This window comes from Ptychodera flava, chromosome 1 (genome assembly GCF_041260155.1).
Source record: "Ptychodera flava strain L36383 chromosome 1, AS_Pfla_20210202, whole genome shotgun sequence".
NCBI lineage: Eukaryota > Metazoa > Hemichordata > Enteropneusta > Ptychoderidae > Ptychodera > Ptychodera flava.
In genome coordinates this window covers 55,043,950-55,070,605 of record NC_091928.1, presented here as the reverse complement: position 1 = coordinate 55,070,605, position 26,656 = coordinate 55,043,950, and the positions used below count along the sequence as shown (strand labels likewise).

General features: G+C 36.6%; 3 protein-coding genes across 9 annotated transcripts in view; 2 read left to right on the top strand and 1 right to left on the bottom strand.

The window, feature by feature from the left end:
• LOC139141229 (uncharacterized) overlaps positions 1 to 23,185 on the top strand; it is a 135,131-nt gene extending 111,946 nt beyond the window's left edge. For both annotated transcript variants that reach the window (XM_070710857.1, XM_070710865.1), the window contains exons 8-9: positions 10,780 to 12,327; positions 21,357 to 23,185. In XM_070710857.1, the coding sequence (XP_070566958.1) occupies positions 10,780 to 12,327; positions 21,357 to 22,168 (2,360 nt within the window). In that variant the 3' untranslated portion in view covers positions 22,169 to 23,185. The remainder of the gene's footprint in view (positions 1 to 10,779; positions 12,328 to 21,356) is intronic.
• The window catches only part of LOC139141471 (arylsulfatase J-like), a 90,174-nt gene that overhangs the window by 55,806 nt on the left and 7,712 nt on the right, over positions 1 to 26,656 (bottom strand). The gene's annotated exons all lie outside the window — the stretch shown is intronic.
• LOC139141208 (uncharacterized) lies at positions 751 to 8,889 on the top strand. Of its 3 annotated transcripts, XM_070710835.1 has the most exons (5): positions 752 to 1,535; positions 2,803 to 2,938; positions 3,819 to 3,842; positions 6,198 to 6,321; positions 7,947 to 8,889. In XM_070710835.1, the coding sequence occupies exons 1-5, from the start codon at positions 1,511 to 1,513 to the stop codon at positions 7,962 to 7,964; spliced, it is 327 nt and encodes a 108-aa protein (XP_070566936.1). In that variant the 5' UTR covers positions 752 to 1,510; the 3' UTR covers positions 7,965 to 8,889. The 3 variants fall into 3 exon arrangements, 2 of the variants coding, with proteins under 2 accessions (XP_070566944.1, XP_070566936.1); XM_070710843.1 differs by lacking the exon at positions 3,819 to 3,842 and having other exon boundaries at positions 751 to 1,535; positions 6,189 to 6,321; XR_011554145.1 differs by lacking the exon at positions 3,819 to 3,842 and having other exon boundaries at positions 1,330 to 1,535; positions 2,765 to 2,938; positions 6,112 to 6,321.

Below are 26,656 nucleotides of genomic sequence, written 5' to 3'. Positions count from 1 at the left end.
GCTCCTAGGAAGGTGCTATCAACATCAAAAGTGACTGCCCCCTTAAATGTCAAGTATGCTCCCTACTTTTGATGAATGGGAACAGAGTCTGCAGCAGAGTGCCATGCCCTTTCAATGAACATGCAGAGAAAACACGATAATAGGCATGCGGACTTGGATCTGAGACAGTTTAATTTTCTTATTGTCTTACAGCTTTTTCTCTCATATTGGCTCCAGTTGTAAAATCTGCTCTCTTTGAGCGGGTATTAGTTTCCTGCATGCCTCCAATAATATTTAATGCAAACATTTGAGATTGGTCGTTTGATATTGACTTTCTATTCCGTTGACCATTCGGGCGCGCAGCACCGGAAAGACCCAGGTTTATATTTAATCCGAACCACAGTTATCAGCATTGATAATAAAATGTTTGAACGAGATGAAACACCGACCAATAGCGTACCGACAAGAATGAGCGCCACAAATCAACTGCTAAGGCGCCAAATTCAAACATACGGATCATCAAGAACAACCTGTTTGCTTCGAGTGCATATCAGCATTTGAGTCTAGTTTCTCTTGAATAGTTTGCTGTACTTGAAACGGAACCTGTCAGCATAACTGCAGATGGACTTGGCGCGCAGCAATGCCATTCATCGGCTGAAGGAACCGTGGTTTGTGATATGCGATGCAGAATATGCATGACCCATAGCTAGCTAGCTATGGTGAAACATTCGGAGACATTTTGCGGGTGAGTTGTACTTTTGTTATAGCACTTAATTAACGCTAGTTGATCGCTTTGAGTAAATTCATTTCATTCAAATTTAATGAGATGCCGGGCGGAACCTTACTTAATTTGTAAAATCTATGAAATTTTTTTTGCAATGTAGACTGTCGGTGATAAAATGAAATTTTGAAATTAAGAAATCCGTAACAAAGGAGCTACGGAATCACCATAAAGAGTTGTTTTTGTAATTGCAGTGAAGGAAATGTAAATCATTGTGACGTTATTAATTTATTACAAAAAAGGCTAACTTTTGGGTACGACAGGCGTCGTCGACGTGGTGGGTGCGTGAACAATAGGTTTGCATACAAGTTGTACGTGAACGCGTAACGTCACGAATTTCTTAGCCATTGACTTGTGCATACCTTCTCGACGGATGCCTACACGAAGCTGGCGTCGCGTACTTACATGTTGACAGCTGTTTTCACATAATTTTTAATCGTGTGAATTTATTCTCATCTTTAGGTAGCAAAACGTGATATAAACTTTTCTCTATTTATGCGAGGAATTAGCGTTCGTATCCGTCGCTATCGTTAATCTCATGCCATCCATGACAATGCATACACATATCCGGGCGAAAAGCACTGAAACAAAGGTCATCACAATAGGTCACTGGTGCTGCATGATCCAATCAGCAGTAGAATAAATTACGTCATATGGTAGAATCGTTCTGCAGAACGTTTGGCCTCAACACACGGCCGATTTCTTCAAGACGATGCAAGTACCACGTTGATCAGCGTGATTTTCGAGAAGATGGTTAAATTTCTGACCCAACAAGGTATATGGGTAGTTTTGAATGTTTTGTGTGAGCACACGGCCAGTTGAAACACCACCACGTCATGTGTTTTTTGAGGGGTTGCTGTGGCGGGCATATCTACTACGGGATCGATAGATCATGGAGCTAGGTCCATGGATAGATCGAACCGAAAATCGATCTACGTAGAAGACCAACTATCGATAATCGAGCGCATGTGCTATTGAGCAGTTCCTGTGATGCGGAAACAGACTACGGGAACCCGAGGCGAATCACTTTTTACGAGTGCCACACGAACGGGTGACGTAATGCGTAGCCATACTGATATTTCCACGTGAACGTGCACGGCAACGCTACTGGATTCTTCGCGTTCATTCACGTAGTCAAACCAGTCTAATTACGGGGATTCACGTTCATCACATTACAGCATCACACGTGACGTGCACGGCAGCACATAAAGATAAAATCCCTAGTAGCGCAGATAGGTTAAAAAGACGTGTAACCTCAAGTTCATGTGACGCTAGCTGCAATAATTGTAGCCCTTGGTTGGTGGGGATTGGGCTTCTGTCGTGCGGCTCGCGCCTTGCCCCAACCAGGCAAGGCGCGAGCCGCACGACAGAAGCCCAATCCCCACCAACCAAGGGCTACAATTATTGCAGCTAATGTGACGCATACTTTTCTACAACTGAAATCAGTAGGTTTTGCACAATTCAATTTCAAAACACAGTTTACTAATATGTCGACCATGTTAATCACTTTCAAATCTTCGCGGCTGACTTGCAGCGTGTTTGCAAGGTTACATCTGATTGGTCGATTGTCATTATTCACAGCAACTTAGGGAGTTTATTTTCATTATTCAATTATAATGGTGAGATTCTGCCAACCAATTGGATAAAAACTTTCAAATCGCTGCAAGTCGCCCCAATCTTCGTGTTTCTTTTATTGTTATTTTGAATGCATCAATTGTCATATTCCGATTATATACTCGCGGACGCTCCAGATGAATTGCAAGTACTCAACACTGTCGCTCATATTAATTAGGATTTGGGTGATACAGAATTTACCATGACTGTGTATAAATACCGTTAGGAACATGCCAGATATATTATATCCACATGATGGCATCATCATAAACAACCAAAAAAAATATTATAAAAAAACGCGGCATTTAATTCGTATAAAAGAAAGAAAGTATGAATCCCTCTTATCTTGTCTGGTCTTGCTTGTTGAGTATTAATACACTTTGATTTCAGGGGACAGTAACCAAAACGAGCTCATTCTTCACATGCAGTGAAAACAATGAATGAACATGGACGACAAGAAAATAAGGCTGTGCCGGATGCTGACGTTTATGAGTTTGGGGTTGACACTGAGAAAGACGCAAGACATCCCTTCGTTGATCTGACTGAGCGACGAAAATCCTTCAGGTTGGTTTGTGCACTTGATGTCATGTATTGGTGAAAAATCAATAACAAGTAGATAATATTGTAGAGGTTGGACAAAGATTAAGGCATGGGCAGTTAAGTTAAATATGATCATCTTTGATTATGTAGTGTTGTTCACATTCAGAGTAGGAATTTGCACTTTTTATTACATGATAACACCACAGAAGTACCAAGCGGACCGTACCATTATTTTTAGGGGTGGCTGACAGTTGTGAGGGGCTGAATATGCGTGCTAAATTGAAGGAGGACTAGGTGTTGTGCGCTTGTGGCAGTAGTTGTATCTCTATAGGACAGTTTGTTTCTTCTAGAAAGTTCAAAATTCTTCAGTGTAATATATATATATATATATATATATATATATATATATATATATATATATATATATATAATATTACACTGATGATTTCTGAACTTTATAGAATATATATATATTCTATAAAGTTCAAAAATCTTCAGTGTGTAAGATATATATATATATATATATATATATATATATATATATATATATATATATATATATATATATATATATATACATATATATATATATAATTGAATTTATATATCACCTTGTTCTACCTTAGTCAGAGAGGGACGTCACCCTGCTTTCAAAAGTTTGAATGAACGGGGAGGGGGAGCTGTCAGCCACCTTTCGACATCTGCAAAAAATAATCCAACTCCTAGCCCCCAGGGCAAAGAAAGTGACCAGTCTCTAAGTTTATGGTTCATACTGTATGTAAAATATGCTGGCTCTGATAATGTTGAGTTGTGAATACCGAATTCCACTGTATGTTATCTTGCTGTAAGTGGCTATCATGACTTTCTCGAGCCATTTCAATCTTTGAATTCCACTGTTTTTCAGAATTAAATTCAATAGTGATTGTGTCTATATTTCATTCTCTAAACTGTATGCATCAAAGAAAGCGAGTTATAATTGAGTCGAAACAACAACCCTGGGAAACCACATCAGGGTCAAAGAGTCTTGAGAGGTTATCAAAGTGGAAGTCCCTTTAATTTCTTACCTCTGTTCTCTCATGATAATTCATGTTGAGCGCCGTTAAGTAGTAGATCTCTGTGCAGTTCCATGACTTCAGACAGCTTATTAACTGTTCACTAGACTCTTTGGAATTAGTGTTTGAAAAAACTGCACATTGTTTCAATCACAAACCTTGGTACCTTTTTAGCTACTATAGACTATAGTCTATAGAAGCTATTGGGATGGGTATCCGTCCGGCGTCCGTCGTCAGTCTGTATGTATGTATGTATGTATGTATGTATGTATGTATGTCCGTTTGTGAGGCGTCCGTCCACTCAAATATCTTGAGAACCGCAGTACTTACTGATTTGATATTTGTTGTGTAGATGAAAAATATGATTTTGAGAAACTATTTTTTTTAATTTTTTGATATTGTTGAAAATAGGCAAATTAATGCCAAAAAAGGTGTTTTTGGTAAAAAATCTTCTTCTTCATAACCGCTGGTGAGACAGCTTTGTTATTTGGTATACAGGTCCCTGGGGATAACCCAACTTAGATTTGTTCAAATTGTGATGAAATATGCAAATGTGTATTTTTAAGGAATTTTTTTGTCATTTTTGGTCAAAATTTGACTTACATTGTATGTAATTCTTGTACTGTATAAACCCTAACAATTCACCCAGAAAAAAATAATTAATATGATTTTAAATAATTGAACTTAATTAGGAATCATCAAAGCCAAAATAATTTTAGTGTGGAATTATCAGAAAGTTCAACTTTTTTTGACAGTTCATAGTGAAATGCGTACCATCTTGGAGGATTAAAACATGTAAAGGCAACTCTCCTGAATCCCAACTTTGATATATTCTGAACCACCATTTATGTTATCTAAAAGAAACTGCTCATAATAGTTTGTCATGATAGGGTGGTCAAATAAATAGAGATAGAGAAAGTTCTAATTTCCATTTATGGTTGACTTAGTAAGGATAAAATAAGATTACTTTTTGAGGAAAAAAATAGAGTGGTCAATTAAAAGAGTGGTCAAAGTGATAGGGTTTTTATGGTAAAGCTGAGCTGTAAGATTCTTTGTGCTATTTATAGCAATTATGCAATCTGTGTAAACAGTGCAATGAAAGTGTAACATGATTCCTTATAATGCTTTTGATGACCTTGAACTTCTTAAGTTACAAACATTTGTCTCTTCAGTGTGCTTTCTCTGAGTACCTACAGGCTCAACTTATTCAACAGAACTTACTTACAATGTTATTTTGAAAGTTAAAATGTGCTTGGTTAATAGGATGAAAATACTTATATTAAAAGATAACTTGCTCAAGATTCTTTATAACCTGACAGATATGCTGTTTTATTATGACGTAAATCTTGATTTAAGCAAGTCTTGTTTACTTTAATTAGAATGTAATTAACTCTCGTTTATTTGCTATTATAGATTAGCTAATATAGTCTCATGAAATATGCAATTCTGTATTTTTACGGAATTTTTTTCCATTTTTGGTTAGGCCATCCTGAAATGAGCTATCAAAGATATCCACCTTCTTCATCAATACATGTGTCACAAAAGGTTATTCTCTACATAACCAAGCAGAGCTCTGTCAACTGTTGAGTCACTTGTTTTTTCAAAACCGCTGGTCAGACAGCTTTAATATTTGGTTTATATGTCCCTAGGATGACCTTAGTGAGATAATTTCATACAGTCAGGAAATACTTAATTTTGTATCCATGTCTATAGTAGCTTCAGGGACTTTGGCCCTATGTTTTAACCTTTTGACCATCAAAAAGTTTTTCATATTTTGCCTAAAACTGATTGAACAATGAAGTAGTGTTTATGAATGCGTGATAAAGAGGGTCTATGAAAAATGTATAAATCATGTGATGATTTAAACAGGAACTACTTTTGCAATAACTAAATTAACTATTGATCATATAATATATCCTGAGATATATAGACATACATGTATGCAGCTGAATTTCTTTCAATAGACTTGGGTGTCACAAACCACAAATATGATAGTTGAGGACGTAGTTGAAGATATTGAAATATCATTGACTAAATACTTTTTTACACATTAAAGGCTGCAATGCAGTCAATGTTATCAGAACATAATACGACAAGTCCATTGTTTAAATTCCACCAATGTTGTCCAAACTTTATTTAATACAGATCACTGATGAGGAGAAATTTATCTGGCAGACCTATATTGAAGAGTTGCGCATTACTTTTGTTCAACCATCATACAGAACATGGTTGATGAATGACTTCAAGCGATGGCATGATGAATGTGGAAGACAGAAAAGAAAAATAACAGATGATGAAGAACAAAGGATAAGGAAACTATATAAGAATTATGAAAAGATGAAGACATTGTCAAAGGTATGAGGAATAAGATACGTCTCGTGATATTCTAATTGCCCAACCACATCAAGGATGGAGAAAGGCAAATTTATGAGCAACTAAACAAGTTGACCATCCCAAGTCTAGTGACATGCAGGTGGAATTTATCTGTAATGTTGCTAGACACAGTAACTAACATCAGGACTCTGAACACATTTTGTTTGTATTGCCATCAAAACTCAGACTTTCTAGATCATACACAGAATGCATATACATACAACAATGCTAATATAGGCAAAAATGCTCCAATTATGCATATTATATACATACATATATTTATAAATATTATTGGACCTTCAGCCAGCAACAGGGTTGGTGAAAAATGGCAGATGGAGTGGGGCCCAAATCAAAATTATGAATGCCCAAAGCATTTCATCAAAAGTATCCTACATGTTCAAGTATGCATACATATTAAACTACTAAACCAGCAATATTAATTTGTGTTAATTTACTGTACACGCCTGGTCCTAACCTTCGCATTTTTCATGTTTGACAGCTAAAGATCAAAATTATGAAAAAAAAAATTGATTGATAAACAGTCAGTTGTACATATTCTTTTTATACTCTTCCAAAAATTTGTAAATAGGGGATTAATAGAATCTCACACCCCCAAGGACCTGGGATCAGATTTCTCACACGAGTTGGGGATATTTTGTCTCACACGAGCCGCAGGCGAGTGTGAGACAAAATATCCCCAACGAGTGTGAGAAATCTGATCCCAGGTCCTTGGTGTGTGAGATTCTTTTTCTCACATGACCACAAAATGCATTAAATTCATATTGGACACGTACAATATTATCAAAAATCGTGACAACTCTGTCGTCTGCCGCTGTACTTTGACCTGCTTACGTTGTAGTTCTAGCCCGTGTGTTACTCGTCGTGCCATTGGATAACATTTTGCGCGTGGAACAAAACAGACTGCTTATCATCCAATCAGAGGTCGTGTAATATTTACTGCAGAGTGTGGGACGGTTTCTGAGAGTGTGGGATCGATTTATCCCACACTCTCGATCCCGCACTCCCAGCAGCCAGGAATGTGAGAAATTATGCTGACATGTTATACCTGATAATTTAATACAACTTGCATGTAAAATTACGGAGACTCCTTTGGTCTGAATTTTTTTTTTACATAAAAACAATACATTTGACATTGTTCTTGTGACCAACCAATGTATACAAGATAATTTCATCATCCTTCCATTCCATGTGGTTTTGCAGGTCAAAGACACAGCAGTTTTCCAGAATATTTTTTTCCTAATTAATGCAGAATACATTTGACAAAACCATCTCAGAGATCATGAACTGTTAGTTTTAAATTGATAGATGCAACTTGAAATCATTCTGGATAGCAGAAATGTAAGCTTTCATCTATCTGTGCATGACTTTCTCTGCTACCTGGTTTCACTTTAGGCCATAATATGAACAAAAAAGTAAAGATCCTTTCAGTCTTCCTGGCAAAATGGAAATTCAGGTTTTAGAACTACTGTGATGTTGAACTGAGATGGGGAAGTTCTATTTTATTTATGTTAATAGCAGGCACATGACCCTAAAAAGTGCAGAAAAAGTTACTATGTTGATGTTGTTATCTCTATTTTATCTTACAGAATGATAATGAAAAGTAGTGTCACATTCAAGTTGGTATTCAGTCTACCACAGAAGCCCTCATTTAGAGATGATCTGGTTCCAGGGATTTGATTGGACCTTTCACAGTAACAATCACTCTTGTGCCTTTTTCGGGGATGTTCTAGTTTTATCACATCAATGAAATAGCATGACGGATCTCTATTAAAACTCATGTGTATTCAGTCGCAAATATCAGAAATATTTGTGCAATTATGTGTCAGCTATACATGTAATACCAGTGGTGGAAATTCTTACATGTCAATGGTAGACGCTCATTAATAATATCACATGACACACTTTGACGATGGCCATTGGTTGACTATTCCCTACAGTGATGTGAGACAACATCATATGAATGACCATTTAAGTGTCAGTTTAGTAGCGCTGTGCTCAAAGTGTGCTGTTCATCGTCATGTAGGCAATCGTTTTCAACAGTGTATGTTTTTCTGATCAATTTACAAACTGTGAAAGATTTGTGTATTTCAGTTAGTACGTGATCACTGTTAGGTTCATCCTATCTAGCATCGAGTGCCATCAGCTGATTTCAGTTGAATTTTTAATCAGGACCTGTAAAGGACCTTGCACAGCAGCAAAAATGGCTTTTGCTTGATTCTAAATAATCTCCCAAGGAAACCTTGAGGAATTAGTTTTGTACATTAAAGCCTCATCTGTGATAGGTCTGCACCCCTCCTTGTGGGCTTCAGGGGGAAGTTGAAACCAAATGACATGTTGAAAGAAATGATAGTGATGAAAATAATCTGTTTACAGCTTCTGCTCCTGTAGTGTTGAATACAGCCTTAAAATGAATCTAGACCTGCTATAAATACAAGGAGAATGGCTGTTTTGAAGATATTCTTGACATTGAACAACTTTTTTGAGGATGATTTTCTTGTGAACTTAATAAAATGTAAAAATTAAAACCAATCAATGCATCAGTATTTTATTTTTCCTGTGTGTATGAGACTGGAGTATGTTTGACTTGATTGGAAACACATTCAATTTAAACTCAATTTCTGGCAATGAAACTTAAGTAGTGACTTTTGCAAATTTAGTACTTGAGCTATCATGGTCTATAAAAGATTTTGAAATCACTGTTTAATCTGAAGCCCAAAACACAAAAATTACACACACAGAGGCTTTGTGTTTTTTGAAAAAAATCATGTGATTAATCAGAATGAATGCCAAGAAATCATGGTGATTAATCAAGAGTATATGCATATGATTAAAAAAGTGTTGGGAAAAAATCATGTGATTTATTATTAAATCACATGATTGTTCTGAGGAGTTTTTGTCAATCTCACTGTTAATCATGTGATTTTTGAAAATCACATGATTAAACAAATGATTTTCAAAAATTTAGGAGGGGCTAAGTAAACAATACTTGGTATTGAGAGATAGTGTATTATTAATGACATTGTATGTATATAAAATAATATTCATCATGCTGGTAATTAAAAACATAATGAATAATTTTTAAAATGTTTTGGAATATTGCTAAATTAACTTGGAAGGTGTTAATAGTAGAACAATTAAAGTTAGATAAAGGAAGGGAAATCAGATTATTCATCCATCATGGGTGTGGATGAAATGTGGATTTTTATGACAGAACTGCAGTAAGAACTCCAAAGAGGGATTGATTTGTAACCACATTCTCTCTCATTCCGTGAATGGAATCTACTTTGAATTCATGGGATGAAAATTCATCAGTCATTCCCTCCCCTCATACCTGTGGTACGTATGTCAACAGGTTGATGGGATTTTACAAATGCAAAATCAGAAATGTGGCACCACCAGTGAGCAGATTTTGTAAGTTTCCTTATAGGAGACACATGGATAGAAGTGAACAAAAGAGACAGTAAGATTATTTGTACAACAGTACATTTCAAAATACTAATTGCATATTAAGCTAGTCTCCATTACTCTCCGACCAGCCCTACATACCGTACATGTAATCTGGGGGAAGCCCATTCAAAAATGTCAGAGCAAGATGGATCGACATGGAAAAGAGCGATTCATCCTTGGAGCAACAGTATGATGTTATTATTATGTTTTGAGACAAAGTCTAGGAAAATATGGCGTCAACGTGTTTAAGTTTATGTAGAAGTGGTTTTCATAAATAATGAGTGTGAAATACGTATGTATGACTGGGTCAATCATCTCCTACTTGTGTGTAAACTGATCTATGACATAAATGTCATTGTTCACATTTGATACTAATGAGGTACTTTGAAAGCCATGCATACATAACCTTGAATTTATGTATTCTGTGACTTTGTCTCAAATATTAGATCAGTTGTTAGTAGGGTGCATCGCTCTTATCCACTGTTGGCTATCTTAGCTCTGAAATTTTTGTGTGGGATTTCTCCAGATTGTGTAGGGGTGGCAGGCAGAGTGCCCCATAGAGCAGTCTGGGTAACCGAGACTAATATGATTAGATGTACCGGTACAACTTTGAGAAAAAACTTTCCTATGTACACAATATAGCATAGCATTTCATGTGGATGAATATAATTAATTGGAAGTACATTTTCATATTGGAAATGAGAGCTGTATTTTTCAAGTATTAGTGGAACAAGAGAAAAATATTTGGACATCTCAATCAGTTTTATAGATGGAATGCTACACACATGTTTCAGAATCTCTGTTACACATAATTTGAAAGAAATTCCAAAGTTTGTGTGAGGCATTCAATCGTAACTTATTGAGTTGTGTGATTCTGGTAATCAGAGAGCAAATACAATGTTAGTCCTGTTTTGTATAAATCAAAGTATGAAAGGTTACCTACCATTGACAAGGTGTTTCATTCAATCATAGAGAAATCAGATTCTGGTGGGATTGTTAGCAGAATGGTTGATCTTTCTTCTGGTGGTTTGGATAAAACTGATGGTAATAAGGTGATATCTGGAAGTAAAAGAAAACAGAGGGATTCCATTAGTGTTGATGTGGAAGAGGTGCCTAGTGATGGAGTGTCCTTTCATGTGTCTAATGCTACAAAGGCACCTGAAAATAAACAAAAACTCAGTGGTGCTGCTACCGGTACTTCTGAAAGTGAAGAGTTGTGGAGTGGTCCAGTGTCCTCTGAGATGTCTGGTGATAGAGTGAAACCTGGTGGTAAACAAGAACAAAGTGGTAAAGAGATGGCTGAAAGTGGAGAGTTATCTAGTGGTCCAATGTTCTCTGAGAAGATGTGTAGTGGTCCAGTGACACCTAAAAGTACCAAAGGACAGAGTGGTTCACTTACTGCTGGTAGCGAAGCTTTTTCTAGTGGTCCAGTCTACTCTAAGAAGACATCTAGTGGTCTATTGACACCTGGAACTCAAACGTCTAGTGGTCCAGAGTCATCTGAGAAGAAGTCTAGTGGTCCAGTGACACCTGGAAGTAAAAAGGAACAGCATGGTTCAGTTACTACTGCTGGTAGCAGAGAGATGTCTAGTAGTCCAGTGTCCTCTAAGGAGATATCTAGTGGTCCAGTGTCCTCTAAGGAGATGTCTAGTGGTCCAGTGTCTTCTGAGAAGAAGTCTAGTGGTCCAGTGACACCCAGAAGTAAAAAGGAACAGCATGGTTCAGTTACTACTGCTGGTAGCGGAGAGATGTCTATTGGTCCAGTGTCCTCTAAGGAGATGTTTAGTGGTCCATTGTTGTCTAAGATGAAGTCTAGTAGTCCAGTGACACCTGAAAGTAAAAAGGAACACCATGGTTCAGTTATAACTGGTAGCGGAGAGTTGTCTACTGATTCAGACTCCTCCAAGAAGATGTCTAGTGGTCCAGTGTCATCTGAGAAGAAGTCTAGTGATCCAGTTACACCTAAAAGTGAGAAGGAACAGCATGGTTCAGTTAAAACTGGTAGCGGAGAGTCTAGTGGTCCAGTGTCATCTAAGAAGAAGTTTAGTAGTCCAGTGACACCTGGAAGTAAAAAGGATCAGCATGGTTCAGTTACTACTGCTGGTAGTGGAGAGTTGTCTAGTGGTCCAGTGCCCTCTAAGGAGATGTCTAGTGGTCCAGTATCCTCTGAGAAGATATCTAGTGGTCTAGTGACAACAGGAAGTAAAAAGGAACAGCGTGGTACAGTTTCAACTGGTAGCGGAGAGTTGTCTGCAGGCTCACAGTCCTCCAAGAAGATGTCTAGTGGTCAGGTGACACCTAGAAGAACAAAGGGAGAGAGTAGCTCAGGTACTACTAGAGGAAAAGAGTTACATGGTGGTCCAGGGTCTTCTGAGATGTCTAGTGGTACAGTAATACATAGAAGTACAGAGAAAAAGAGGGGTTCAGATGGTGATGGTAGTGACAAGACAAGTGATCATTCTAAGTCCAAAGAGGAGATACCGGTACATGGTGGTACAGCAACTGCTAGCAGTAAACATGGTAAATATATTTATTGTGCTAAATGCACGATTACAAAGTTTTTCACTATTGTGACTAAAAGGTTTGAACAATTATCAAGTTATTCACAAAAATAAATCTTCAGCAAACAAATTAGCAGCTCATAATCCCTTCAAGTATATATATTCTGAAAGTTAAGAAAGATCTGTTTGCCTTGCCTGTACAAACATTGAACTGAGTGTTTCCTGGGATTTCATCTATGTTCCATAGATTTTTAGTTACAAACTATTGAAGTTTTTACACCAGAGGTCAATCAACAGTAGGAAAATTGACGGGTCATTGGAAATTAAAACTGTTAAATAATAGTAATGCATTTTATAAGATTGATACAAGAGCTTTGATCAACTAGATTCAACTGCAAGGATCGAGGCACCGTGGACCAATGGTTAGGGTGACGGACTCACTATCAAAGGATGGTGAGTCCGAGACCCGGTAGGATTCCAGAGTAACGGACTCACTATCAAAGGATGGTGAGTCTGAGACCCGGTTAAGACCCAGTAGGTTCAGAGTAACGGACTCACTATCGGAGGATCATGAGTTCGACACTCTAGCATGGTGTTGTGCCCCAGAGCAAGGCACTTTACTCCTCAGTGCTCCATTGGGGGTTTAAATTAGTGGGTCATGCATACCTCATACAGTAATTGGGCTAACACCTGTTGGATGATGGACTGATAAAAAACACTTTAGAAATTGTACCTAGGGAAGATAAAACAAGCCACCTAGTGGTCACCAAAACAAAATGATAAAAGGTGTGGGCTGGTTTTTCAACAAAGGGGTCACTAATGAATGTGTAAAATAACAGCAGCAAATTTTTTGAATATGCTGTAGAAGACTTTTGTGGATGGGAAAGAGTCCAACTGATGATCATTTCAATACACAGTGCCAGCTGTGGCTGCTTGCACTGTGTATCATTGGTGGTGCACTTTTCATAGCTAGACTGTCCTGACAAACATCCATTTAACCTGAAACTGGCAAAAATTACCTTAAAAATAGAAGTACCAGTAAGTCAATTTTTAGCTCCGCTGTCAGCGACGCGGAGCTTATCAAATAAGTTGATTTTCCGTCGTCGTCCGTCGTCGTCGTCGTCCGTCAACAATTGCCTTCTCCTCTGAAACTGCAAGTCCAATTGCTTTGAAATTTTATATGCAGTTCACTTTGGGTGACCACACTTAAGTTTGTTCAAATCGTGGTGAAATTTGCATATTTGTATTTTTGGGGCAATTTTTGGTGTTTTTGGTAAAAAAATATTCTTCTCTGAAACCGCTCGTCCGATTGTTTTGAAATTTGATATGCAGTTTACTTAGGGTGACTTCAGTCAGATTTATTCAAATTGTTGTGAAATTTGCATATTTGTATTTTTAAGGCAATTTTTGTCATTTTTGGTAGAAAAATCTTTAAAAATCTTCTTCTTCAAAAGTACCAGTCAGATAGCTTTGATATTTGGTACATATGTCCCTAGGGATGATCCCTAGGATGATCTATTTCAGATTTGTTCAAATTGTGCAGAAATATGCAAATTTGCATTATTAAGGCAATTTTTGCCATTTTTGGTCAAAAAATGTATTTCTCAAAAAGAACTGGTCTAATAGTTTTGAAATTTGGTATACATGTTTCTATAGATGAACTGAGTAATATATATTGAATTTCTGATGAAATCTGAAATTTTGTATTTTTGGGGCAATTTTTGCCATTTTTGGTCAAAAAATGTGTATTTCCAAAACTATTTATCTGATAGCTTTGAAATTCGGTATACAGGTTCCTACAGATAAACTACATGATATTTATTGAAATTGTGATGAAATCTGCAATTTTGTAATTTTGGGGCAATTTTTGCCATTTTTGGTCAAAAAATGTGTATTTCCAAAACTACTCATCTGATAGCTTTGCAATTTGGTATACAGGTTTTTACAGATCACCTTAATGATATTTGTTGAAATTATGATGAAATCTGCAATTTTGTAATTTTAGGGCAATTTTTGCCATTTTTGGTCAAAAAATGTGTTTCTCAAAAATTACTGGTGTGATAGCTTTGAAATTTGGTATATAGGTTTCTACAGATGAGTTCAGTGATATATAATTAATTTCTGATGAAATCTGTAATTTTGTATTTTGGGGGCAATTTTTGCCATTTTTGGTCAAAACGTGTATTTCCAAAACTACTCATCCGATAGCTTTGAAATTTGGTATACAGGTTTCTACAGATGAACTAAATGACATTTATTAAAAAATAATGATGAAATCTGCAATTTTGATTTTTTGGGGCAATTTTTCCCATTTTTGGTCAAAACATGTGTTTCTCAAAAAAGCACTGGTCTAACAACTTTGAAATTTGGTATACAGGTTTCTATAGATGAAGTTATGAACTAAATTTGATCTCTTGAAATTATGATGAAATCTGCAATTTCATTTTTTGGGGCAATTGTTGCCATTTTTGGTCAGAAAATTTTATTCTCAAAAAACTACTCATCAGATAGCTTTGGTTGACATGTTCTTAGGTATGATCCGATGTGATATATTCAAAGTATGATGAAATCTTCAATTGTGTATTTTTGCAGCTTATTTTAGCCACTTTTTTCTGGCCTCTGCATTGAGCTTTCAAAGATTTCCACCTTCCTCATCAACATGTGTAAAAAATAGTTATTCTCTACATAAACACAGCGGAGCTATATCGGCCGCTAGGTCGCTTGTATTACAATTTATAACATCTCACTCAGGTCATTTCTAGGAACACGCCATCCCTATTTTGCAGTAGACATTCTTGTTTTATAGATATTGCCATGTGCAGGTAATGAGAGGTAGCTAGGTCCAACCATTGAACACTGCATAGTTTATATGGAGATAATAGCATTATGTGTTGCTATGTATTATAGTGCTATGGTGGCAAATCTAAGCAACTGTGAATTTGAATGAAGTTGAGTAGGTGTGGATAACTACTTTAGCGATCTCATTGCTACCCTGCTCAGTGACGGGGTGCTCCCCCCAACCTCTTCCCCTGTATTTCAATGGTTGGACCTATAGCTACCTCTCATTACCTGCACATGGCAACATCTATAAAACAAGAATGTCTACCATGACCAACACACAGCCAGCAAATTGAGGAATTATATGTTGATAGTGTGACATGACTATCCATAAACTGAGTGAGAATGAGAGAGACGTGAACCGGTAGGTCAGTTAATTAGTTTTGTATACAGTAAAAATCTACTTGGGAGCAAAACAAGACAAACAAAATGTCAAGATTGCATTTCACTACCGGTATTTTTAATAATAAACTGAACTAGTGCAATGAAAGCAGTATGAGATTCTCAGACTAAGTTTCAATATGTTAGCATAGAAGAAGCATATCCTTTCAAAAACCAATTCAATCTTCCTTAATACCTTCCTTGGATTGCTCTCATATGGAGTGACAAAATAAATGGAATATTCCTTTGACATCTGTTGATTTCAGTGAGTAGGAATACTTGAGAATTGTAATCAAGGTGGTAATTTGACAAAATTAGGAAAAATACACTGAAGCCAATTTGTACAAGATGATTGATCCACAATAACACTTCCAGAATGGCTCCTGTTTTAGTTTACAACCACTGAAGTTTGAATGACAACTTTGAACTAATTCCATGTTTATAGTGCATGCTGCAGATTCCAAAAACCAAATTGCAAATAGATTTCTCACTGAATATCTGTCCACAAAAGGAAATTGATTCATGTCAAGTTCTTAAAGAAACCAATATAATCTCAGTCCCTCATGCTCCCACTGAAACATGGCAGACAAACAATACACTATGTGTGAGGGAACAAAAATCAGTATTTTTATGTATTGCCTGAATAGATTGATGCCCGCCGCTAGCTTTTGCACAAATTATTCAGACATTTCCCTGACTACTGCAAAACAATAGACTTAAAGCACCAAAACTCTCAACAAACATAACTTGCTAAAGCACTATTTTTCATAGCTGGTTCCTTGAGATCAGCTACAATCAAGCTGGGGGTTCTAGATAGTAATTACCATATTGTGACCTTTTCAAACTTGAGGCAGAGCATATCCCAGTCAGCTAAGGACGATTTGAATGTCACTGGAGACTTCTTCAGAAGAAACTTAGAGAAAAATGTCATTTTGAAAGGAAGGCATATAGTTTTCCAGCAAAATTTCGAAGTTACTTGTATTTTTAGATGAAGTCATGAACTTCCAGCAGACCAAATACATTCATAGGCATCTGGGATCAGCAATTACCGTACATTTCCATCCTGATTCCAATGCGACGCCTAGCTTTAATGCTTAGTGTGCACAAGTCAGCTGTGTAAATGTTTAATTATGTTAGAAGGTAGGTAAAGTGGCCATTGTAGGTAAAGTGTTTCACTTTCATGTCAGTGAAAAATAAAGTTTGCTTATTTGTTTCACTCTCCATAATTTTTTAGAAGAGTTGGTTGTTCTTGTTCTAACAAAGTAACATTGTTTTCTCTCACTGTGTATCTATGGTAGTAATCAAACAATACATCAAATTTGACATGGTTTATGTCTGGAAAAAAGCAGTAATGTAATTTGGTCGCCAGGCTTAGACCAACTTTGGTAGTCTGTAGATGCTGGGGGCTTAGGGTGCCATCATTATTTATGGCCGATGGGGGTCGGAGGAATTTCATCAGAAACTGCAATTTCAAGTAACCCCCCTGCCAACCATGATGAATATCAGAACTTGTATTTGCAAAATTACAAACATATAGCAATAGTAATAACCTTTCAAATCCTGGTGTACCCTGCTAAATTGTCATTGGTTATCTCATGATGGTTGGAAAAGGTGAAACCGACAAAGTGAAATTCAAAGTGACAACAAAATACAGATATAAAAGTTAACACTAATCCTGTATCCAACCATAGTGTATGGTTACATAATTGGTATCACGACAGGGTTTCCACTAGGATATCAGTGTCTGGGTACAATTTGAAAGTACAGGGGGAAGAACACACGAGAGGCTGAAGGGAAGGTGTCAGAGGGGGATGTCCCCCTTCTTGAGTGGAAAATTTTGGGAAATCGACGTGCGCAATTGTGTGAGGTGTTTTCAATTTGTATTTTACTTATAAAGTAAAACTGTTAGAACACCCTAAGGGGAGAGTATGAGAGGGGTATTCTCCCTTTCGTATCCAAAATTTTGAGAAATTGATGTGTTCAATGGTGCAATATCTGAGAGTGTTCAATTAATTTTACACTCAGTAAAACTGTTTGAAAATGACATTGAACACTGTTCCAGAGACCAGCTCTGGAACTGTTAGTTTTTGCTCACTTTCCTTCTTTCTTTCTTTCTTTCTTTCTTTCTTTCTCTATTTCCGGTATTACTATCATAGAACATGCTATACACAAATTTTACCTTAATTACCCAGAATGCATTGCGACACGCTTATGACGTCATCGCTCAGCTCGGACGGGTTTTACGGGCATTTCTTGTGTGCTTATTTATTTATTTTTTATTCTGCATTGCTCGACTATCATATTGCGTTCAGCTATTAATAATTCTAGCTTTCTTTTGCTTTGTTTTTTGTTGCTTTTTGATTTTATTTTTCTCTAAATACTCGCCGTACGTGGCGCTATACTGTTTCGCCCGAATGTAACAATGGCGGCGCATAAGATGGCTTCGCTCGCAAAGAGAGAGAAAATTAGGCTTTCCCTAAGTTTACAAGCACGGCTGGGTACATTGTGTACCTTTGCGAGGTGGGTGTGCTCGAAAACGAAGGTCAATGCAAAATTTGGATTCAAAATCGGCTGTTTTGGCGGAGAAACTGCCCGCCGTATTTCTGAGGAGCCACCAGCGGTTTTTCCTATATCAGTCTGCGAGGCCGTTTAACGCCGATAACACACAGCCCTGTCACCGCACCGGCGCCGGCATACGTTGGCTGCACGTTAAAGCATCTCAACTTTCCAAGATCAAACGGTCAGTATCTCGTGAAAACAGCGACATTGCAATGAAAATTGTTTTAGTCTGTGCTTTTAATCAAATGAAAATGCATGTGGCCTCGGTTTTCAATTTCAACGGCCTAGGTCCGATATTTCCTCTCGTCTGATCATCGTCGTAAACCACGCGCCTCTTTACGGCAACAACTCAGCGCTACCCGTCAAGCGATTGATTTTTGCGTAGGTCAGCGAAGCGAAAATTATTGCTCTGGCTCACGAGAATGTCGTCTGATATACATTTCCGTGCGTTGTCGCCCCCGTATGTATCTGTTGCGTTTTTACCGTACATGTAGGCATTTGTAATCTGTGGACTGCCTTGCTTTTTAATAGTTGTACATGGTGTTTACTGCTAGCAGCCCTAACTATGTACGTGCTTGAATATTAAAATCCAAAGCACTCTTTCATTCTGCACCTATCTTTGTCACACATTCTCTTGTTTCTTCCGCTGCTCTGGTCTCTGGAACTTCGCTTTTGCTTGCAAATGCTTTCTAGTTTTATTACATTTTTGCATGATCAGGGTTTGAGACACAATATTCAACAACTAAACAATGACAGTACATTTTGTAAAAAACAGTTCTCAGTTTGCCAGAGATTGAACACCAAAGAATATGCAGGAATGGAAAATCCGTGACCTTCTTGTGTCATTTGCAAAATGTTACATTTCTGTAAACAATATTAGAGGACCATAGTCAGAGGTATTCACTATTTGTTTGCAAGGATAATATATCAATTATCAAAACTATAATCAGAAAGTCAAAATCCTTCTACATGTATGCAGATTGCCATTACAATGATGAAAAGATCCTTTTTATCTTAAAGCTATACAACAATATGAAGAACATGACATTAGTGTTTGAAAACAGCGGAAAACATTGAAAAAATGAGATCGCTGTGACTAATTCAAGTTTGAGAAGACTGCTTTTAAGTTCATCACCAAACAAAATGGGATATTTGTCTACTGCATGCTATATCATTAATCTGATGAAAATATAATTTGAATTTTACTTACATAAAATGATTCAAGATACAAATTTTCATATTCCATCACAATTTGAACAAATCTGATTAAGGTCAGCCCTGGGGACCTATACTCCATATATAAAACTTAAAAGGAATCTGACAGGCTTGTTTTGAAGAAGAAGATTGGAATGTAAAAAGTTGATGTATGGCTGATGTCAGAAGCCAGAAGCCGCCACACATCCACCTATTAGATACGCTCTGCGTCACTGACAGTGGAGCTATTAATGCTACTAACATTTTGAAATGACAGAATTTATAATCTAAGAGGTTTGTTTTTGATACTTGCACAGCATAATTGCAAACTATATCTTTAAAAGCAATCTTAGAAATGTATTTAGTTATTACCTGTAACCAATTTGCTGATGAAACAATCTACTTGCTGATAAACGTGTATAATTAATATTTCTCTGAGACTTAACCAATGAAGAACATCTGTGCAAATAAGAATTTTACAACCAATATCTTTGAAAGTGCTGCTATGGCAACACAACCTTTTCCCAATTAAATCATTCTGAGCTTGTCACCAAATGTTTAACACGGTGACATTGATATGAATAAGTAATTAAATAAGAACACAAAAGAGTTGTGGTGTTACAAACCTTCAGAATTAACCTTTCACAAGGACAGTCCATTTTTGAGTTGCCATGTTAAAAGGCATCAAAATAAACCTTACATCAATCATAAATACATTACACATTTTGCCACAAGATTTACTTTTTCATTCAATTTAATTTGTATCATTAACTTTTCTCAGTTTCAAGACATAGGATCTACATGGGTATTATTTTTTATATCTATCCCCTCTTCAGATAGCTATGACCTTTGACCTTTCAGGGTATTGGTCAAAGAATATTCTAGTACAATAGACTAATTTTGCTAAAGGTATTGTCATGACAACATGAATTTCTCCAAATCAAACATGACAATATCTTATGGGCAAAAAATGCAGCAAAATGAGTTTATTTTGGAAAACCATGGTAATTACCAGTAATATTATTTTTAAATTTATAATTATGAGATAGAGATTTGACTTGAAAAGTTAGTAGCATAATAGTAGGAACATCATTTTTTTTCACCAAAATAATATTTAACCATCATCTCTTATTGGTTGAGTCTGCAATTTGGCTTGTGGAACAATGATCTTGCTTTATCCTACATGAATTTGAAAGAATTCTCAATGTAGATGGACAAATACAGCAGATATATACAAATGAGAAGTTTTGAACCAAAGTCTACAAATGTGTTGCTATGGCAACATGGCTTTCTCTAAATTAGCCATATTTGAGTATGTTTAGGATAAAACAATACAACAACAGTAAGCGTTATCAATAAGAAACATTTATAAGCTGAGTTAAAATATTTGGAAAGGTCTTTTTATGACAAAAACTTGTATTCATTGTGTTGCCATGGTGAAAGGGCATTAAAACTAAAACACAATGATAGTAGATACATCAAGGAGCATGGCTGTCTAATTACACAGTTCAATTACAAAGTGTCAATATTTGTTCATAGTTTCAAGGAATTTCAATTACTCTTCAATCAGAGTGTCAGACTGTTGCTTATTCTATTTATCTTGCTTTGACCTTGGACCTTTCAGGACAAAACACAAGATCCAGCGACAATCTTTTGTACAACAATTTATAAAAAGTTGCTATGGCAGCATGGTTGTCATGAAATCAAGTACATCTGACAAAGTCCCCTCCATTACGATAATATGTTAACAATCAGATATGGTCAATAAACTACACATTAAAAGCTGTGTTAATGTTGTTGCAAAGTAACCGTGGTCGTTGATGACATTTGGAAATGGCCATCTTCCAAGAGCATGAAATTACGTTTCCATGGTACAATAATATGAAAATTTATGAGATGATGATAATAATTCAACAAAAATATTTGTGTGAATAATTGACTTTGTAATTTAGTTTATGTGAATCCAGATCTGCTTTCAGTTTCAAGATATATCTATCAGTTCTAGTGCAGGCTATTGTCAGTGCTTCTCTATATCAGTTCTACTTTAATATCATGTTTTAACCTTTGAACTTCCAGAACCTTGGTCAAGAAGAACTCTTAAGGGTCATCAAGGACAGATATTCAAAGATGTGAGAGGTCTGGCATTCCACAATGATAAACTTTTGGTGTGTGACAATGGCAAGAATATTGTACACATACTAAACCAAGATTACACTTGTGAAAAGGAGTTGGGCAGTTTCAGTGGTCAGCTTGCCAAGCCATTCAAGCCAGTGTCCATAGCTGTCTCTCAGGACAACCTCTACTTCATCCTTGATGACAGTAATGTGCAAATAGTTGTTTGCGCTCAAAATAATGAAATTATCAGAATAATTACCCTACCTACTGATTCAGATCCCTGGTGCATAGCTCTTGTGAAGGGGTTTGTTATTGTTACAGAGATCAAAGGTCACCGCGTACTAAAATACAGCCAGAATGGACATAACATTGCACAAATTGGTGGCTATGGTGATAGCCAGACACAATTCAAGTACCCCTACTTTGTCGCTGTAAATAGTAGTGATGTCATCATGGTGTCTGACTCTGACAATCACTGCATCAAGTGTTTTGATGCTCAGTTCAATTTCCTGTACCAATACGGTCAGCGTGGTGACAGCAATGGTCAACTGTACCAACCACTCAGCATTGCTGTTGATGGCGCTGATCATGTTTATGGTTGTGATGGTGGCAATGCTAGGATTTCGATGTGGAGTGGAGATGGAACATGGAGATGTCATCTATTCCAAGGTGAATTGGGATACCCCTGGTACATGGCAGTGACCGCCGACGGTGATAGAATTGCTGTTAGAGGTGGACTGTACTACAATGGAATCGTAGTATTTTCTAAGTAGAAAGAAACACCAAGATCATGTGTAATATCTAAATTTCATCAAAATACTAAAATTTGTTTAAACATTTTGATTTGCTAATTTTAATTGTCATTGAGGCGTGACGAACCAATTGAACCACATTGTTTACATCACCCTCCAAACTAATAATCGGTTATTTCTCATAGTTAGAATTAATATTCAAAGTTGTTGTCGCTACTGCTCTTGAGTTTGAACATGATGAAATTTAATAATTTCAGAGACATTTTCAGTGAAAAAATTGAGGAACAAGAAGTGTATGACAATTGACGGTGATTTGTCAACATTAAGTTTTAGTCATGTCAAAAAATCAATATGGGGTTATTTCTGCATTTCCAAATAGAGTTTTGTACTGAAATATTTAACATAGCTGTCACTTCATGTCTTCGATACAAATATACCAAAAGTGAGTTGTTCTGGAGAATTTCTACTGAAATATTTCAGTCATTTTGTCAAGAGGTGTGTTCTGCAATGCAAGCTTACTGATGGCAGACCCAATCCCACATCTCCATTCATAGGTTCAATGGCGAATCAACAGTTTTGTGGGCAAAATAATGTTTTAATAAATTACCTGCATATCCTTTGTTATCTCTGTCATGTATGGTTTTAAATTTTCCTATCGATGAACAAATTTTACGCTGACATAAGTGATTCGTCCAATTAATACATTAACGAAAGGATGAACTTTTTCAGTAAATATCTATTTCTAACATGATACAACTGAAAACAAGCTTATTTTTCTACTAACAAAACAAGATTTATCTTTTAATGAATTGCAGATTATATTATTACTTAATATAAACAAAGAAATACCAAGTTACACTTATTATCAGCTATTATTATTATACTGTATTATTTTATTTCTATTGGATAAAAGTTTGAACTCATTTGTAAAGTAAAGTAAAGTAAGCCTTTATTGAAATCGTATCCCAGTTGGGATCTTGATCATAAAGTACAATAAAGGTTTTGCAAAAACAACAATGAAATATATATATATATATATATATATATATATATATATATATATATATATATATAAAATATATTACAGGTTCATAAATAGTTTAGTTTGTTTTTTCATTTTGTCTTGTCTGAGTTTAACACTTTCACCGCGGGAGGGCGCATTCTGCGCCAACGGCCAGACTGCGGGAGGCGCGTAAACGCCCCAAGAACGTACGCGTTTATATGCGTTCGATATACATGTACGTTGGCTTTGTTTGATCTACATCATGTTTGTTGACTATTTCCTCAAGCCTAGCGTAGTATACGAGGTAGAGGTCAAACCTAAATGAGCATGCGCACCGAATTTGTAAACAAATGCCGCCATATTCGGTCATTTCTCGGCCGCGATTTGTAAGGATCGTGTGATCGGTTGTTGTTTTTCTCTCAGAGGGTATTTAAAAATGGCAATGCGGGCACAGTTTAACACCTACAAAGCCCTTGAGCATGTTTTTCTAGACACTAATAGTGGAATTGTCACTGATCTTGAAACTGAACTCGACGAGATGGCGGAAGTCAAATTTCAAATAACAACTCTAAAACAGAACTTGAATATGTTCCCAAACCAGTTGAGCAAACACAGAGATCGCAAGCAAGACACTGACAGGAAGGTAGGCAAACTGAGCATGCGACAAAGTGCGACAAAGGACCGGTTACTGACATCACAAACGTTGATGGGGTATCCTGTGGATGTTGTATGACATCAATCTATCAATGACAATTACACGTCGGACTGGCTACCAGTAAGCTTAAATAGAACATAGCTCTCTTTTGAATGTCAGATGATACCTGTTGTTCGAAGATGAACTTGTAGTAAATATGCATATTAATCTCATTTACGTGGAATATGTTTTAGCGTATGTGTTCCTCTTACTGAATTTGAGTTGATAAAACGTAAGTGGTAATTTTTAAAGTGTTACGCTGAGAAAAATACATTTATAAATTGAAATAACAAAAAATGCAACATTTTTTGATTTTTTTTTGTAAAATCCAATATGGCCGCCATGATCACGTGATCTTCAAGGCGTGTCACATGACCTTTTGTGCATTTTTATGATGCTCTGTCATATTGCAATACTCACTGAAAAAATTGTCCCGAATACTCAAATAATTATAAAGATATAGCACATGCATGTAAATCAATATTTATAAGGCCATATACCCATAGAAAACTACACACAGGAATGCACGTATAAAAATTAATTACGAAGTGAAAGTGTTAAAACCTGTATTATGTATTTTCCCAATTCACATAATGATGCTTAATCTGTCCTTGAAAAGATGCTTATAAGGTCTTGTGTGCGAATGCGAAGACTGAATGCGTTTTTACAAATGTTTAGTTTACTGAAAAAATAATGTCTAATGTCTGTGTAGCCTTTGCAATGAAAAAGAAAATGTATCTCATCTTCTACTTGTTTTTTTTTGGCAAATTGGGCATGCTCTGTCTATGACATCAAGGTTTCTATATCTACCTGTTTCTATGTGTAGTATGTGTGCACTAATGCGTAACTTGCACTGGGCTGACCTGTGATCTGGGTTTTTTAGTCCCCATGGACACCGTCCGGGGAGACTTATAGGTTTGGTCATGTCCGTGCATCCGTCTGTCCGTGCGTGCATCCGTCTGTCCGTTCACGCAGATATCTCAGAGACGCCTAGAGCGATTTCGTTCAAACTTGGTAAAAGGATTAGTACCCTACCTCATACTGATGCACGTCGATTTGTTTCACAATGTGATCTAATTTTGCCGTGTTAGAGGACTTTTAATTTACACCTCCATGTATAAGGCTGTTCTCCATAGACTCCCATGTACGGTATGAGGCCAAAAAAAATAAAAATTTAGTTTCTCATCGTATTCATATTGCAAAAAGGATGCAGTGACAGAGTTTTTAGTCCCCACAGATAAAGTCCAGGGGGCTTATAGATTGGGTCATGTCCGTCCGTGAGTCCATCTGTTCACGCAGATATCTCAGACACTTTGACAAAATGTCATTTGGTGACCTTTGACCTCAAATAAACATATTTGTCCAAAACTCAGTAACCACAAGTGCTAAACCATAATATGGAATGATGGGACACCTTATGACGCCACATATTGTACCTCATTAATTATGCAAATATCTAATTTTGAGCGAGCCAATAGAGCTGGAGGTCTGATTTTTGGTATAACTCAGCAATGCAATTTTTTGGACAAAATGTCACGTGACCTCAATGACCTTTGACCGCAAATATACATATTTGTCAATAACTCAGTAACCACAAGTGCTACACCCTTCATATTTGGTATGATGGGACACCTTATGACACCACATATTGTACCTCATTAATTATGCACATATCTAATTTTGAGCGAGCCAATAGAGCTAGAGGTCTGATTTTTGGTATATAGGGATAACTTGGCAATACAATTTTTTTGACAAAATGTTACGTGACCTCAATGACCTTTGACCTCAAATATACATATTTGTACATAACTCAGTAACCACAAGTGCTACACCCTTCATATTTGGTATGATGGGACACCTTATGACGCCACAGTAGAGCAAGATGTCTGATTTTTGGTATATAGGGATAACTTATCAATACAACGTTTTTGACAGAATGTCATGTGACCTCAATGACCTTTGACCTCAAATATACATATTTGTCCATAACTCAGTAACCACAAGTGCTAAACCTTTCATATATGGTAAGCTGGGACACCTTAAGGCGCCACATATTGTACCTCATTAACTATGTGCATATCTAATTTTGAGCGAGCCAATAGCGCTAGAGGTCTAATTTTTTGTATATAGCGATAACTTAGCAATACAAATTTTTTGACAAAACGTTGCGTGACCTCGGTGACCTTTGACCCCAAACATACATATTTTGAGCGATGAGAGAGACAGTCTGCAATTAAATTGTCCCTGCCTTTGATATGTCTAATATCAAGATTAAACTCCTGTAACATTAAACTCCATCTTAACAATCTCTGCTTTTTGCCTTTAAATTTCTGCAGAAAAACAAGAGGGTTGTGATCAATATAAACCACTATTGGCTGATTTAAAGAAGTAAGATAAACTTCAAAATGCTGTAAAGCTAATATCAAAGATAAACACTCTTTTTCAATTGTAGAGTAGTTTCTCTGGGATTTGTTAAATTTGCGTGAAAAATAGCAAACAGGATGATCTACACCATGACTATCCTCTTGCAATAAAACAGCACCAGCAGCTGTATCACTAGCATCCACAGCTAATTTGAATGGCAAAGTGAAATCGGGTGCAGACAACACTGGAGCACTTTGCAGTATGGCTTTAAGTGTATCAAATGCATGTTGGTATTGCTCTGACCAAACAAACTTTACTTTCTTTTTAAGTAAGTTAGTCAAAGGCTCAGTAATTGTGGAGAAATTTGGACAGAATTTTCTGTAGTAACCAGCCATACCGAGAAAGCGCATCAGTTGTTGTTTGCAGTTTGGTATGGGAAAACTTGAAA

Excerpts from the sequence above, each read along its gene's own strand:
- LOC139141208 (XM_070710835.1), top strand. The coding sequence starts at position 1,511 with ATGGTTAAATTTCTGACCCAACAAG. Across the intron at positions 2,939-3,818 it reads GAGCGACGAAAATCCTTCAG|AATTAAATTCAATAGTGATT; the intron begins GTTGGTTTGTGC and ends ACTGTTTTTCAG. Across the intron at positions 3,843-6,197 it reads AAATTCAATAGTGATTGTGT|GATGAATGACTTCAAGCGAT; the intron begins CTATATTTCATT and ends CAGAACATGGTT.